At 42.6% G+C, this 14,081-nt stretch overlaps 1 protein-coding gene across 1 annotated transcript in view; it reads left to right on the top strand.

Annotated features, from left to right (window-relative positions):
- The window catches only part of Asah2 (N-acylsphingosine amidohydrolase 2), a 93,346-nt gene that overhangs the window by 20,722 nt on the left and 58,543 nt on the right, over positions 1-14,081 (top strand). The window contains exons 3-4 of the mRNA XM_032891802.1: positions 6,869-6,984; positions 10,896-11,027. Of these exons, the coding sequence (XP_032747693.1) occupies positions 10,901-11,027 (127 nt within the window). The 5' untranslated portion in view covers positions 6,869-6,984; positions 10,896-10,900. The remainder of the gene's footprint in view (positions 1-6,868; positions 6,985-10,895; positions 11,028-14,081) is intronic.

The following is a 14,081-nucleotide window of genomic DNA, read 5'->3' as shown; positions in this document are numbered from 1 at the left end:
GGAATCCTATGAAGTTATTAATTCATATAAACGGCATTAATTCATGAAAGTTTATCTTCATGTTGGTCTGCAGGGAATTTGCCCAGTATGGTGGGCTGTCATGCAGGAAGTAATCATATCAGGCAGTAGGGACTCCTGGTGTCCACTCACACTGAGCCAAATAAATGAGGAATATAGCAATGACTAATATGGGAAAGCACATCAGTAGCAAGAAGTACACCTAGGGCAACATCTCTGGGATCATGCTTCACCAGAGTGCACCCATCACAGGGGAACAAGATGGTGGGCCATCTCCAGTCAGCTCACTTGCCCACTGTAGTTCTTCCTACATGGCATCCTCTAGAGCTTAGTGGCAAGCTAAGTAGACTCTACTTTCAAGGGACTTCATATTTTAGATGTTATCTTGCCTTTATCACTAACTAAATCCATGGCAGATCTGCAGTGACAAGTCCTCCTTACTCAAGCTTTTTCTAGGAGGTACACATAAGCAAGAATATTTCCCTCCATGGTTCAAGATCTTACAGGAGCTCTTCTTGGGATGTAAAGGAACAGTCACAGCAAGAGAGGATATATGAAATGGTATGTGGCTCCTGAATAGGAATCATGATGACTAACTGTGGTTTTCACTGTGATTAGATGAAGAAATTTCTAGAGCATTAGTGAGGATACCTTTGGGCATGTCTGCAAGAAACTTTCTAAAGAAGATTAACTCAAAAGGGAAGACCCACCCTGAGTAGGCAGTATCAGGCCATGGACTGGAGTTCAGACTGAACAAAGGAGAAAAAGGAACTGGCTTCCACCATGAGTGCTAGCATCCACCTCTCTCTCTGCTGCAGATTTCAGTCATTCCTCCCACCATGACTTCCTCGAAAAGATACTGTACCCTCATACCTGGAGAAACCCCTCAAGCTGCTACTTGTTGGATGGTCTCACTATCATGAAGGTAGCGAATACAGACACTATGAGGCTCCCATTTCCTTTTGCTTCTTGGTGAATCTAACAGGGGATTCTGCATGGATGTGGATGGGTTGTGCTCTAAGCAGGGAAGTGAGTGGTTCTCACCAGGTGGATCTCACCCACAGACCTTCTGATCAGCACATGGATGGCAATATACCTTCCATCCACCTCCATTCGACCTCTCCTTTATTTGTCGTGTCTCTTAGAGAAAGTGTTGTGTAAGTCTGGCCTTTTTTATTTTTCTTTTTTCTTTTGACTCTTCCTATCTCTACCTTTATCAAGAAGATAACTTGGTGCTTTTCCCATAAGCCCACAGTCTAAGCAGGAGACGCCAAGTTTCTGAGATTTATGTGGTGGCAAAGAGTTTTATGAAAAGATATTGTTACCCTGTCTCTGAAATGAAGACAAATGCGGTTGTTGCCTGTTTTCTTCCAATCTGCCTTTATAATCTTGTATGGCAAACACACCACATTTGTCACTGACAAAATGAAATAAATTCTTATCCGTTGTTTTGGAAAAGGATAAATCACCAGACAATAATTTCCAAACACTCTGGAAAAGGTTATATAGATCCCCACTTGCTAATCACAAGTGCAGAAATGGTGAGGTTTTTACAATTCCAATTTTATCTCTTTTCACTGGGCAGCTTATCAAAGCTTGATAGGGAGATCTTTGGAACTTGGCATAAGACACGGGCTAAGAGGAAACTATGCTCTAGGGGTTTGACTGTACAAACACCTACCCCTCTTAGACACTTATGTAATATAACAACTGACATCTGGTTATAAAGTTAGCAAAGAGCTTTTTAAAAAATATATTGTCTCCATGATGTCTTAAAAAGATATGCTCCTGGGGTTGGGGATTTAGCTCAGCGGTAGAGCGCTTGTCTAGCAAGCGCAAGGCCCTGGGTTCGGTCCCCAGCTCTGAAAAAAAGAAAAAAAAAAAAAAAGATATGCTCCTGTTAGGTAGTTTTCCAACCCCAAGCCGAGGAAAGTAACCCTAGTAACTTTCAGGTTCAAGTCCCAGCCTTCCTCATGCCTCCATGGCTCTGCTTATGTTTTTCTGTTGTCTCTGGGGCAAGGCTGAAGTCAGCTGGGTAGAAAAATTCTCCGACACTGGTAGTTTTTTTCATTCTTTGGGTAAAATGAAATACCGTTTAACACCTCGTGGGTGTCTTTTGAAGGGTATGTGGGCTTGGTGGATTTTCTAGGATGCCGAGTAACATGTTCTTCCAGCCCCTTAGCCTTCTGCTTTCTGGCACTGTGGTGGTTACTAGGTCTTTGCTCAGAGACTGGAGCGTTCCATTGCATGGTAGAATGTCCCTAGCTGTGACCCCCAGACTCACTGTAAGATGAATATAGCATATAGCCTTAACAAAGACATCCAAATTCCTGATGGCAGCAGAAGGGGTTTCTCTTCCAGATCAAGGCTAACCTGAGACAAGAGAAGAGGTGAAAACTTTCAGTGTTTTGAGGTCTGAAGTAATCTCCTCCCATTCCTGTGTGATGTCTTCAAGTGTCAGTCCACCTGCTCTGTGTATTTAAAACTAATTTCTTTTATGAAAATCATTGTGTCAAACGGCTCAGGACTTTACATTTTAAAGCACTGGGGTAAGGTGGCTCAGTTGTTAAAATGCCTGCTATGTAAGCATGAGGAACTAAGTGGAGTCCCAATGCCTACTTAAAAATGAGGCATGGTGCTATGTACTTGTAATCCCACCATTAGGGCTGTTGAGACGGGCAGTTCCCTGGGACTTGCTAAACAAGCCCCAACCCAGTAAGAGGCCATGTCTCAAAACTACAAATGGGTGATTTCTGAGGAATAACGTACAAGGGTGATCTCTGCCTCCACTTACACACACACACACACACACACACACACACACACACACACACACACACACACACACACACACACCTCCCAATACACACAGGCATACCTACACGGAGCAACACGTTCATACAACTTGCACCAAATGTTCGCAGAGACCATTTGTCACATACAGAATTTACTGCTTAGAATGTCAACATTTTCCAAAGCGTGGAAGGTCCAGTGCTTGTTTTTATGAGACTAGGATTGGGCAGGATCTTAGTGGACTATAGCACCTCCAGGGAGCCCAGGAAGCAAAGAGTCTTCAGGGCTGAGATAACTTTTGGAATCACTGCATTGCTAAATACAGAGAGCTGGGGCTGAGCTACAGAACACAGCTTAACCAATAGAGTTTAGGGCCAGAGCTGTGGAATGAGGGAGAAGCCAGGAAGCTGCCGTCAGATCTGTGTTGGCATGAGACAAAGCAGTGAGAGGTGTGCCTTGGGCCCTGTGTCTCTCCAGTAGCTCCATCCTGATTCTAAGCCTTACACTGACAGGCTGGTCCTAAAGCATGTTGGCAGGCTAGGCAGGCGGGGCTCCAGCATCTGCGATTGGAATGGGAACTGAGTGAAGCCCTCTATTTTATCTGTCAACAGGCAGTATATCAAAGAGCAAAGCTTGTATCTCCTCTCTCTGTCCCCTCTAGATACCCACCCAGCCACCCGTCCACCCAAATTACGCTGTTTTTATTTTGTTTGACTTCTTCTATTATCATATATATATGATAATATATTATATATCATATATATTAGATATCATATATATGTGTATATATATGTATATATATATTCTGTTTCAAAATGTATTTCAGCAACAGACAACAACAACAATAGCAACAGCAACAAAATCTTTAAAAGTGTAACCACAATGTCATTAGCACAGTAACATTTTAACAAGAATTGTTTTTAATAGCCTATCTAATAATGTCTAGATAGTATTCAGTCTCAGGACTTTGGGTGGGAATGCAAATCTGCTTTCTCCCAGTAAGGTTCCAAATGATGTCACCTTGGGGGCTTACAGCATCCGACGTCTCTCCGACTCTAGGGTTCTCTTACTCTGTGCTATTTCCTTTCTTCTTCCTTCCCTCTTGCTGTGCTCTAGGCTTTCTTGCTCTTCTCTCTCCCAGCCCCTTGCATTCCTTCTGCTCCTGCTCGTCCTCCATTCTCTCTCTTCTTCTGCATTTATATAAACCAGCTCACTGCCTCTCAGTGTCTGGCAGCCTGGGGTTTTCTTGCTGACTCAGCTTATTGATCTCAGCACACAGTCACTTTGTGTGTGTGTGTGTGTGTGTGTGTGTGTGTGTGTGTGTGTGTGTGTGTGTGTGTGGTTTGTACAAAACAGGCAGGCAGTCAGTTTTAGAGGATTGTCTGATTTAAGTTTTAACTTAATGGTGAAAATCCTTGCCAAATCTCTTTGTTGAGCCCTTTTCATGCTCTCCTCATTTCGTAGACAGTGAGGAAATCTTTCACCAATTATTTGACTTTTCCAGGGTCGATTTGTACAGGGGGAAGAAAACCAGAGTAGATTTCAATTTCTGAGCCCACTCCCTTTCGGTTGTTGCTATCAGCTATTAGAAAAGAGAATTGGTTCCTTAGAGTCTTTTCGAAACTGGGGATTTTCTAGGACTGGTAAGTTTCTGTATCTCTAACACAGAGAGAGGAAGCTATAGATTACAATAATTTATTATGTATGACTTATTAAAGGGCTCCAAGCAGAAGAAGGACAAAGATACAGAAATGCTACCCTGACTCGATTAGTACAATTATTATGTTAGCCATGAGGTGAAGATGCTAGCCACCCTTGTGAGATTACAGATTCAGACTTATTCCTTTCATCCCATTGTGTAGTTACTTTTAAAGCTAATTATCTAATTATTAATCTTTGATTAATAGGAACTTTTTAAGTTCTTTTGACACACTTCTAATAATCTTGATGACTTTCTTGAATTCTTACATAATAAAATATTGTAGCTTTGTTTCATGCAATTCTTGTTCTTGATCCCAGAGAACAACGGTCTCTCCAAGAATATTTGGTTTCTTGAGCAAGAAGTGATGTAAAGGAAAAGAGAGATTTCACTTGAAACATGTGAAAGTAATTCAATTTTTAGTTATCATAAGGGTTAAAGAATAGAAAGACTGTTAATACAGAGTACATGAACTCAGCACCATTCCTTTTAAGGCCCAGAAGTGATTGACACAAGTAATATATTAAGGAAATTTGGAACCTAGAGAGATGGTTCAGTAGTTAAGACCACTTGCTGCTCTTGTAAAGGTTCCATTCCCAGCAAATTCGTTAGGCCTCTCCCCTGTAATTTCAGTTCCAGGGGATATGGCATCCTCTTCTGGTCTCTACTAGCACATGTGCACATGTGGTGTATATACACACATACACACACACACACACACACACACACACACACACACATGCACACACACAACAATAAAAATAAATCGTTTTTCTTAAAAAAAGATGTTTCTGATGCTATTGCTTATCGGTTTAGGAGTTAGGGTTTTAGGAGAAACACTTTCCTACTGTGGGAACATCATCCTCTCCTTGCTTTGTGCTGGGTCATTTTTCTTTCTATTATAGAACACTAACAGTTCTCAGCAGTCTGCATTCTAAGGCGCCTTTGACCTCCAGGCTTAGCCTGCCCTGATAACTATCAGAGAACTCCATATCAGAGGCCCCACATACCCCTAACAATATGACCCATGCTGGGTCAGCTACATGCCATTTTTCAGGTCTCAAAGACCAAAGAAAGAACATAGCATCCTAATGTAACAGGAAAGCACATATCATGGCCATGCTCTGGCAAGATGCTCTGTAGCCCCTATTCCCATATCTGCAGAGCTGGCCCTCCTGAGAATTCACATCTCCCCTCTCTCTCTTCCTACTGCCTTGGATTATCTAGATCTGTTACCGTTAAGACTTTAAATACACACACACACACACACACACACACACACACACACACACACACACACACACCCCTCTTGTTTGCTACTATGACCAGCTGTTTCCCTCTGCAGTAGCAGAACAGCATTAAGAGCTATCACTAAGTGATCAGCCTGAGGGCATTGACGTGTAACTCTACAGCCCACTGTCCTTTGTAACTCTGCAAAAGATTAGGTGGCCTTCAAGCTGATTCCTGTACCTTGAGTTTGCTAGGAGATAAAAAGGCAGGAAGGTGAGCCCATTTCCGCTTCAGAGTTGCTTAGAACCCAGTCTCCAAGAGGAGGAAAAATGTCTTTTCTTCCTTACAAAAGGGATACAAGGTCTATCACAGAAATCACAAAGAGATGGAGGATAAATAAATAAATAAATAACCATCCTTAGTCACCAGATAATGACCTCTGACTGTTTTGCTGTGCATCCTTATGTCTATTCTGTATCCTGTGCTACTGAAAACTTGAAGACAACTTACTACACAGTGATGCTTTTAGTGTCATGGAAGCCTGTCAGCACAGCTGCTCTACAACACTGTCATCATGGTCACTATTTTAAAGACAGTCTCTTGCAACATAGCTCAGACTAGTCTTTAAAGCCTGGTGTATATGATTGTGCCTTGCCACCAGTATAATTGTAAATGTCATATTATTTATGAACCACATTCTTATTTAATTGGACTGTTTACATTTTACTGTAAGTGCCTGAAAGCTAAAAAAGGTCTAAAATCACTGCCTTATTCTAAAATAGGAATATGTGTTACTCAGTGGTTCCCATAGCCCGCACCCATGTCCAACAACATTAATTATCTTCCAGATCAGAGGATGAATAAATATAGCAGATGAATATTTTTTAATAATCTGGGTTGCAGGTCTGCCACGGAACTTGTCATACTGGAAAGGTTGCAGTAAGATTGAAATGACCTTCAGTCTAACAGGCCTTCTGCAGTGTTACCTCCAATAGCAGGCAGGCTCAAGAGAGTGCGTGTAAGCTTTCTTTAATCAATGTACTTTAGTCATACCCTGCTGCTGTGGCTGCAGGTATGCTAATGAGAACTTTAATGCTCCTGGACTTGACTGGAATCTTTCCTCAGTAGATTTGGAAACACATTGAGAAATCAGCCTGGGCAACCTGCAGGGCACAAGGCACAGGATTCTGCATGGCCATTTGGACTCCCGGGAGGTGAGGACTTGCTTTGATTCACAGAGTCAGGTAAGAATAACCCCCCCCCCTTTTTAATGAAAAGAGATGGAAAATGAACCATAGCCCATAGATCATCTTGTTGTCTAACACCTGGATACAGTCTGGAAGTTTTACCTTGTTCATAGTTTTGGGAGCCCATTTGTGTCAAATTGTTTATTTGTTTCATTGTTGTCTCCATGAAGAACAGATCTTTATGTTGCAAAGATGTTCCAAATAGCAAAGCTTGCTGGAGTCTGACTGAGTGAACCATTATGAAATAACTTACAGTGAAAGTTATTTAAGTTACAGTGAAAGACTCAGGGTCTCATGGTAGGTTTGCACCCTGAGGATGAACAAGACATCTGCCTTCATATTTGATTCAAGGTTTTGTTCACTAATGCTAGGAATAAACAGTGCTAATCAAAAATCTGATTTCCTGAAAAGGACTGTAAGGTCAGATCAAGTGTTTTTAAAAGAATGGTAATGTATCAGAAGCAATCCAAGCAGATAAAGAGAGTGGGGAAGCATATGAGGTAGACCATTCAAGTCCAAGTAAGAGGTTAGATCAAGTCAGTTATTGGTTTATATTGAGGGTTGGTATTGTAAATCCAACATACACACACACACACAGACACACACACACAGACACAGACACACAGACAGACAGACAGACACACACAGACACAGACACAGACACACACACACACACACACACACACACACACCACACAAAATCTCTGATTCATAGACAAGCTGTGATTACATTTATATATACAGTCTTCATTCTGATGATCTAGGGTTGAGATGCCCAGTTGTTCCTCATCTTGGCTCAGAAGAAGCACCTAGGAGTAAAAGCTTTAAGCGGGTATTGAGTATAATGGACTTAAAATCCACTACAGGAAACAGCAGCTAGTGACAGGTAAGTGGCCGTCAGTATCGGAGATTCAGAGGCATGCTTTAGATGTGTTTTCTCATCCCTGAGACTGGTGAAGGGAATTGGGACTAAGGCATAGACCTAACTAGCCTTGCTCTAGATCTGAGGTTACCCTGTTGAGGGTGATGGTGGCCACAGTAAAGGAGAGCATCCCAGTAAGAAGAACATACGTTCCCATCTGTTATCCCTTCCCGGGTCTACTCAACTCAGAAGTTTCTGCCATTGTTGATTTTTCACCTCTAGTCCAAAGATTGCAAAATCCAATGAATACAGAAACCAGGAGGTGATTTAGATGGATTAGGCCCATGAGCAGGGATTAGAAACTAGAGAGTTCCTGGCACACCCAAGGGATAGCCGTGCTGCCATACTCTGGGCACTACCTTTGAGTAAATGTCAACTTTCAGATTTTGTAAGTGTAAATTCTACCCTAACAGAGACTCTGATGATGATATTGTTAATGTCGCCATCTGGGTGAAATCAAAACAGAACCTTGTCTGGGCTTTACAGAACGTATCTGATCTCTTGCCAGTTTGAAACTCTTAGGTGAACAGCGCCTTAGCCTGAAAGGACTTGATTTCAGTTCTGTATGCCTGCGTGAGTTTTCTAAAGCACAGGTTAAGAAAGCAGGCTGGAGATGGCCCAGCTGCGATGAGTTCTTGTTCTTCTGGGTTTAGTTTCTAGCACTGTCATGGTGGCTCACAGCCATTTTTAATTTCCATTCTAGGGAATTTGACTTCGGACTTCCTTAAGAACCAGGCATATATGTGTTACACATACAAACATGAGGGCAAAATACTGACACATACAAAATAAATAAATCGAGCCCCAAATTTTTTAATGAAAAATCGATTGGAAAAAAAATCCCACCTGGGTTTACAATAACCCTCTAACATTGAACCTGGGAGAGGTGTGCAGTTTTGTTGTTTTGAAATGTAAGGTTAAGACTGTTCTTTGAGCACTTAATTACATCTCAGGGAACCAAAGGAGTAATACCAATAGCATAGCATAGCACAGCATAGCATGGCATAGCATGGCATAGCATAACATAGCATAGCATAACATAGCATAGCATGGCATAGCATGGCATGGCACAGTATAGCATAGCATTGCATAGCATAGCATGGTATGGCATAGCATAACATAGCATTGCATAGCATAGCATAGCATGGCGTAGCATAACATAGCATAGCATAACATGGCATAGCATGGCATGGCATAGCATAACATAGCATAGCATAACATAGCATAGCATGGCATAGCATGCATGGCACAGTATAGCATAGCATTGCATAGCATAGCATGGCATGGCATAGCATAACATAGCATAGCATAACATGGCATAGCATAACATAGCATAGCATAACATAGCATAGCATGGCATAGCATAGCATAGCATGCATAGCATAGCATAGCATAGCATGGCATGGCATAGCATAGCATAGCACTTTATGGAATTCTATAACATTGATACTAAAATGATCACCGTATACCTATGGTTGAGTATCTAAACATTTCCTACAAGTCCTCTGTAAGGACCAGATAAGAGATTTCAACTTCATTGCTAGGCTTCAGAGTTTAGTTTTACACCAGGTTATAATTCTTCTTGTTATATTGTAGTGCACAGTGGTTCTCAACCCTCACTACAGGTTCCAATTAATTTAATACAAGTTCTAACCCTTGAATACAGTTCCTCAAGTCGTAGTGAACCCCCAACCATAAAAGTATTTTTGTTGGTACTTTATAACTATAATTTGATACTGTTATGAATTGTAATACATACATATCTGTGTTTTCCGATGGTCTTAGGCGACCCATGTGAAAGGGTCATTCATTTGGGGTCACCACCCACAGGTTGAGAACCACCATTGTACTAGATTTTTAACTCCTGAAGTCACCTTGAGTGGTGATAAATTCTTCTAAAACATTTGAAAGAAAATGATAAAAGAAGTACTTTTGTGGAACATAGGAGCCGTAAGCTATATGACATTTTTCTGATTACCAAAAGAAAGATTTTCACTAATTGCTGGCTAGAACTACCAATGTCCTCCTCTGTCCAGGCAGTCAGGAAGGTGCCAACAGAGTTTGAACAGCAACACAGTGCATTTCACCTCCATTTGGACAAGGAAAAATTAAAACATTATTATTATTTTAAGTAAATTTAGCTGGGCATGGTGGTACACTTCTCTCATCCCGGCACTTTGGAGGCAGAGGCAAGTAGATCTCTGTAAGTTTAAGACCAGCCTGTCTACAGAAAGAGATCCTGTCTCAATCAATCAATCAATCAATCAATCAATCAATCAATCAATCAATAGTTTAAGTTATTTTACTTTATGTTTATGAGTGCTTTGCATTCGTGTATGCCTGCGCACCACCTTCATGCCTAGTTCCCATAGGAACAGAAGAAGGTGTCAGATTCCCTGGGACTAGCGGTAGAGATGGTAGTGAGCCTCCACTTGGATCTGATAATCTTGGGTCTTCTGGAAGAGCAGGTGATACCCTTGGCCTCCGAGCCATCTTTCCAGCCCATGGACAAGATAATCCTACTTGGTTCATAAGGAAAGAGTACAGCTCTGAGCCTGACTAGCCCCTGCAAAGTGCAAGCAGTGTGTTGTGTATCAGTCACCGTATGGAAGCACTCTCAGCCCAGACCTGTGTATAGACCCATAAATAGTACCGTTGCCGTGAACAGAAGCAGAATGCTGTAGCCAAGGAATGCCAGTGTCAAATCATAGAAACAGTGGCCAAGAGGATCATGGTGCTAAGGCAGATTTGGAAGCCATATCTAGGCTTTTCAAGAAGAGTACTTTTATTTTTTGGCCTTATTTTCTAAGGACTTGGGATATGGAGCAAGAGGTAAGTGTGTTTTGAGCTTGCCATCCGTCCTTGGCATAGTCCGCTGAAATGGGAGAGCTATGATTGCTTAGTTAGTCTCGGGCAGCTTGAAGTGCATGCCTGTTAATCTGTAATTTCTTTTCCTCCTGTGTTTCTCCTTCTATCTTTGTCTTAGGAGAAATGGCAAAGCGAACCTTTTCCTCCTTGGAGGCGTTCCTCATTTTCCTTCTGGTAATAATGACGGCTATCACAGTGGCCCTTCTCACCCTCTTGTTCGTCACCAGTGGGACCATCGAAAACCACAAAGGCAAGTGTCTTGGGCTCGTCTGAACATCAGGCCTGGGTTGTAGAATGTTTCGAGATTGTTGGGCAGTGCCAAGATGGGCAACGGTGTCTTTCTGCTTCAACTGCCCGTGAGCAGCCTGAGAGAGCTGTCTTCCCCTGCACTGCTTGTGTTCTCTGAAACGATAGCAGCTTTTATCACAGCCACCTTTGCCCACAAATAGCCAGATAACAGTTACACATATCTGCTTAGTGTTTCTGTTGATGCAGTCACAGTTCAAGGTTCTTTCAAGCCTAGAAAGTTTACCTTTCCATACTAAGCCTCCAGTCTTTCCCTGCCTGCTGGTTGGCCTATTCTTCTACTTGGAGCAAAGTAGAAACCAAACCATTAGCCAAACAAACCATCCTAAATGGTAATGCCAGACCCCAGTCCCTACAAGGGCCAGTCAATTTCTGTAAACAAGGTACACCTTGTCATGATATCATATCTAATCTTAATTTTGTGTGTGTGTGCACGTTCCTGAAAGGATATAGAAATTGTGGCATTTAGATATGGATTTCCTTGTTCCAATGTTGGAGGCAAACTTCATTTCTGAATGTGGCCTAGGGTGCATTTCTAGGTCCTATTATCATTGGGTCATGGGTGGAGCCTCTGTTTCAGAGCACAGATACATGGGTATTACCTGAATAGAGACGATAGACAAGGGCTGGATGTTTGATCAAATTCAGGAGGAAGGGAGGAGGGAAGGAGGGGAGGGGAGGGAAAGGAGAGAGGGAGGGGAGGGAAGGAGAGAGAGAGAGAGAGAGAGAGAGAGAGAGAGAGAGAGAGAACGCGAGCGAGCTTGCCTCAGGTAGAGTAGCAAAGGAGATGGAACCTTCCCCATTTGTAGCCTTATCATTCTTGCAGTGTGTTCCTTGCCACATCTTGGTACTCTGAATTCTCTGTAAATACAAAGGAGTAAGGGTTGTCTGTTGCAGTGGCGGGCAAAGCAGACTCTTGGACTACTAGAAGCAAAATCATCCTCAGGACTTAATGTTGTTCATTCAGCATGGCTTCTAAAATAAGAGAATAAATAAGATGGAGAGTCAGGAGATTACCAGGAGCCGCAGTATATTCTCATAGCAGTACTATTGCATTTGGAGGGTGGGGCATGTGGTGGGGGCTGTGTAATAAGAGTCCTATGCTATTCTCTCATCTAACCGTCACAAATTTGTTTTATGAAGTTCTAGTGTCGATACCATTTTACACCTCGCAATCCCAGGATTACGAAGAGCTCGCGCTCTCTGTGAGGCTTGGTCTCAGTGTATATCACATTCAGCACAAGGCCCATGGTTTGGCAGCCATGTGGAAAAGCAAAAGTATGCTTTTTCTCCCTGTAGTATCTGATGCTGTGCAAGAGATGTCTGAGGGCCCAACTCCTCTGGAGAGGCAGCTGCAGGAATATCTGGTTCTGATTTGAGGTTCTCTGGAGACCAGCTTCATCACATGTTCTTTGTGAAGTCCTAGTTAAATCGCTTCTTCTAGTTCAGGTTTCAGGGTTCTTACTTATAAACATGGGAAGTTATATTAGAAGAACTGTGAGGGTCCAAGCCTGGGCCCTAGAAACACTATCAAGCTCTGTTTGGCTGTTCATCCTCTAAGGGCCAAAGTCACAGTGAAAAACAAAAAGATTTATATTCCATACGGCCACAGTGTGCAGAGGAACAAAGAGGATCAGTGATCCCTCCACCCCCAGCCCAAGTCCACCTGACGTGAGGTTTAGCTTTCAATAGACGGCAAGTGGCATGCGTAGCTGTTCAGTCACACATCCTGCCTGGTCAAAATGGGATCCTTTTACCATCCTGATCTCAGTTCCGGTCTCTCCTGCAAGGTGCTTTGACAGGCGGTCAGAACTATGTGGAATCTCCTGTAGGAGATAAATGCTCACCCCAGCCCTGGCTGGCACCACGTCCCCACCCATTTTCTGTTTAGAGCATGAAATTTCTGGGGGATATTTCAATGTCTAGGGCCCATTGTTCTAGTAGCTGACAGCCATGGGGTGGGGCGCTTCATGATATCTTTGCTATTAAGCGTTTCTTGATAATATCGTCACTGCTGCTAGGCTGGTTACGGCTGGAGTTGTTGATCTCTAGAATTTCAATCCCCAAATTCTGGAATCTCAGAAGAGATCAGGCATCAATCCCCTTCTCTAAGTACTTCTGACTGCCCAGGCCTGTGGCGCTGTCCTCTGAGGCTTTGGCTACTCCTGACAGTAGCAGAAAGGCAAGCAAATGTATATGCAAAATGTCCTGCTGTGAGGGAAGTCAAAGCTACATAGTAACACTGCTCCACCTCTTTACTGTGTATCACAAGGTTACCGCTCAAAACTGTACTAGGAAACACACTAACCTCTTCTTACTCTAGAGAGAATTACATCCCGTGATCTGTTTGGCTAATGATTGGTAGAATTAGGTTTCAAACCAAGAAGTTTGTGTCTGGCACTTGCCTTTTACGTTCTATATCATTTTCCATCCCCTGCTATTCATATAAGTTTGTGTGATATAAATAAATATGTATATAGAGGTACGCAGTTGGCATGAAATATATGTATATAAGCACACACATATTAGAATAATCAAATTGAGGTAGAATTGCGTCACCAAATGTAAAGTGACTACAGGTGAATTAACAACAGGCTTTAGCATGCTGAGAACCAGAACGGGGAACGTCACAGCTGGATGGTAGTTTCAATGAGAAACTAGGCTCATTGTAGGAGTGATGGAGGTGGACCAGCTCTCAAAGGAGTGGTGGACAGAACTCAGTAGTCAGGAGTAGCCAAAGCCTCAGAGGACAGCGCCACAGGCCTGGGCAGTCAGAAGTACTTAGAGAAGGGGATTGATGTCTGATCTCTTCTGAGATTCCAGAATTTGGGGATTGAAATTCTAGAGATCAACAACTCCGGCCGTAACCAGCCTAGCAGCAGTGACGATATTATCAAGAAACACTTAATAGCAAAGATCTCATTAAGCGCCCCACCCCATGGCTGTCAGCTACTAGAACAATGGGCCCTAGACATTGAAATATCCCCCAGAAATTTCA

Source organism: Rattus rattus, chromosome 2 (genome assembly GCF_011064425.1).
Source record: "Rattus rattus isolate New Zealand chromosome 2, Rrattus_CSIRO_v1, whole genome shotgun sequence".
Lineage (NCBI taxonomy): Eukaryota > Metazoa > Chordata > Mammalia > Rodentia > Muridae > Rattus > Rattus rattus.
Note: the sequence above shows the minus strand (reverse complement) of the source record. Positions and strands in the feature narration are given on the sequence as shown.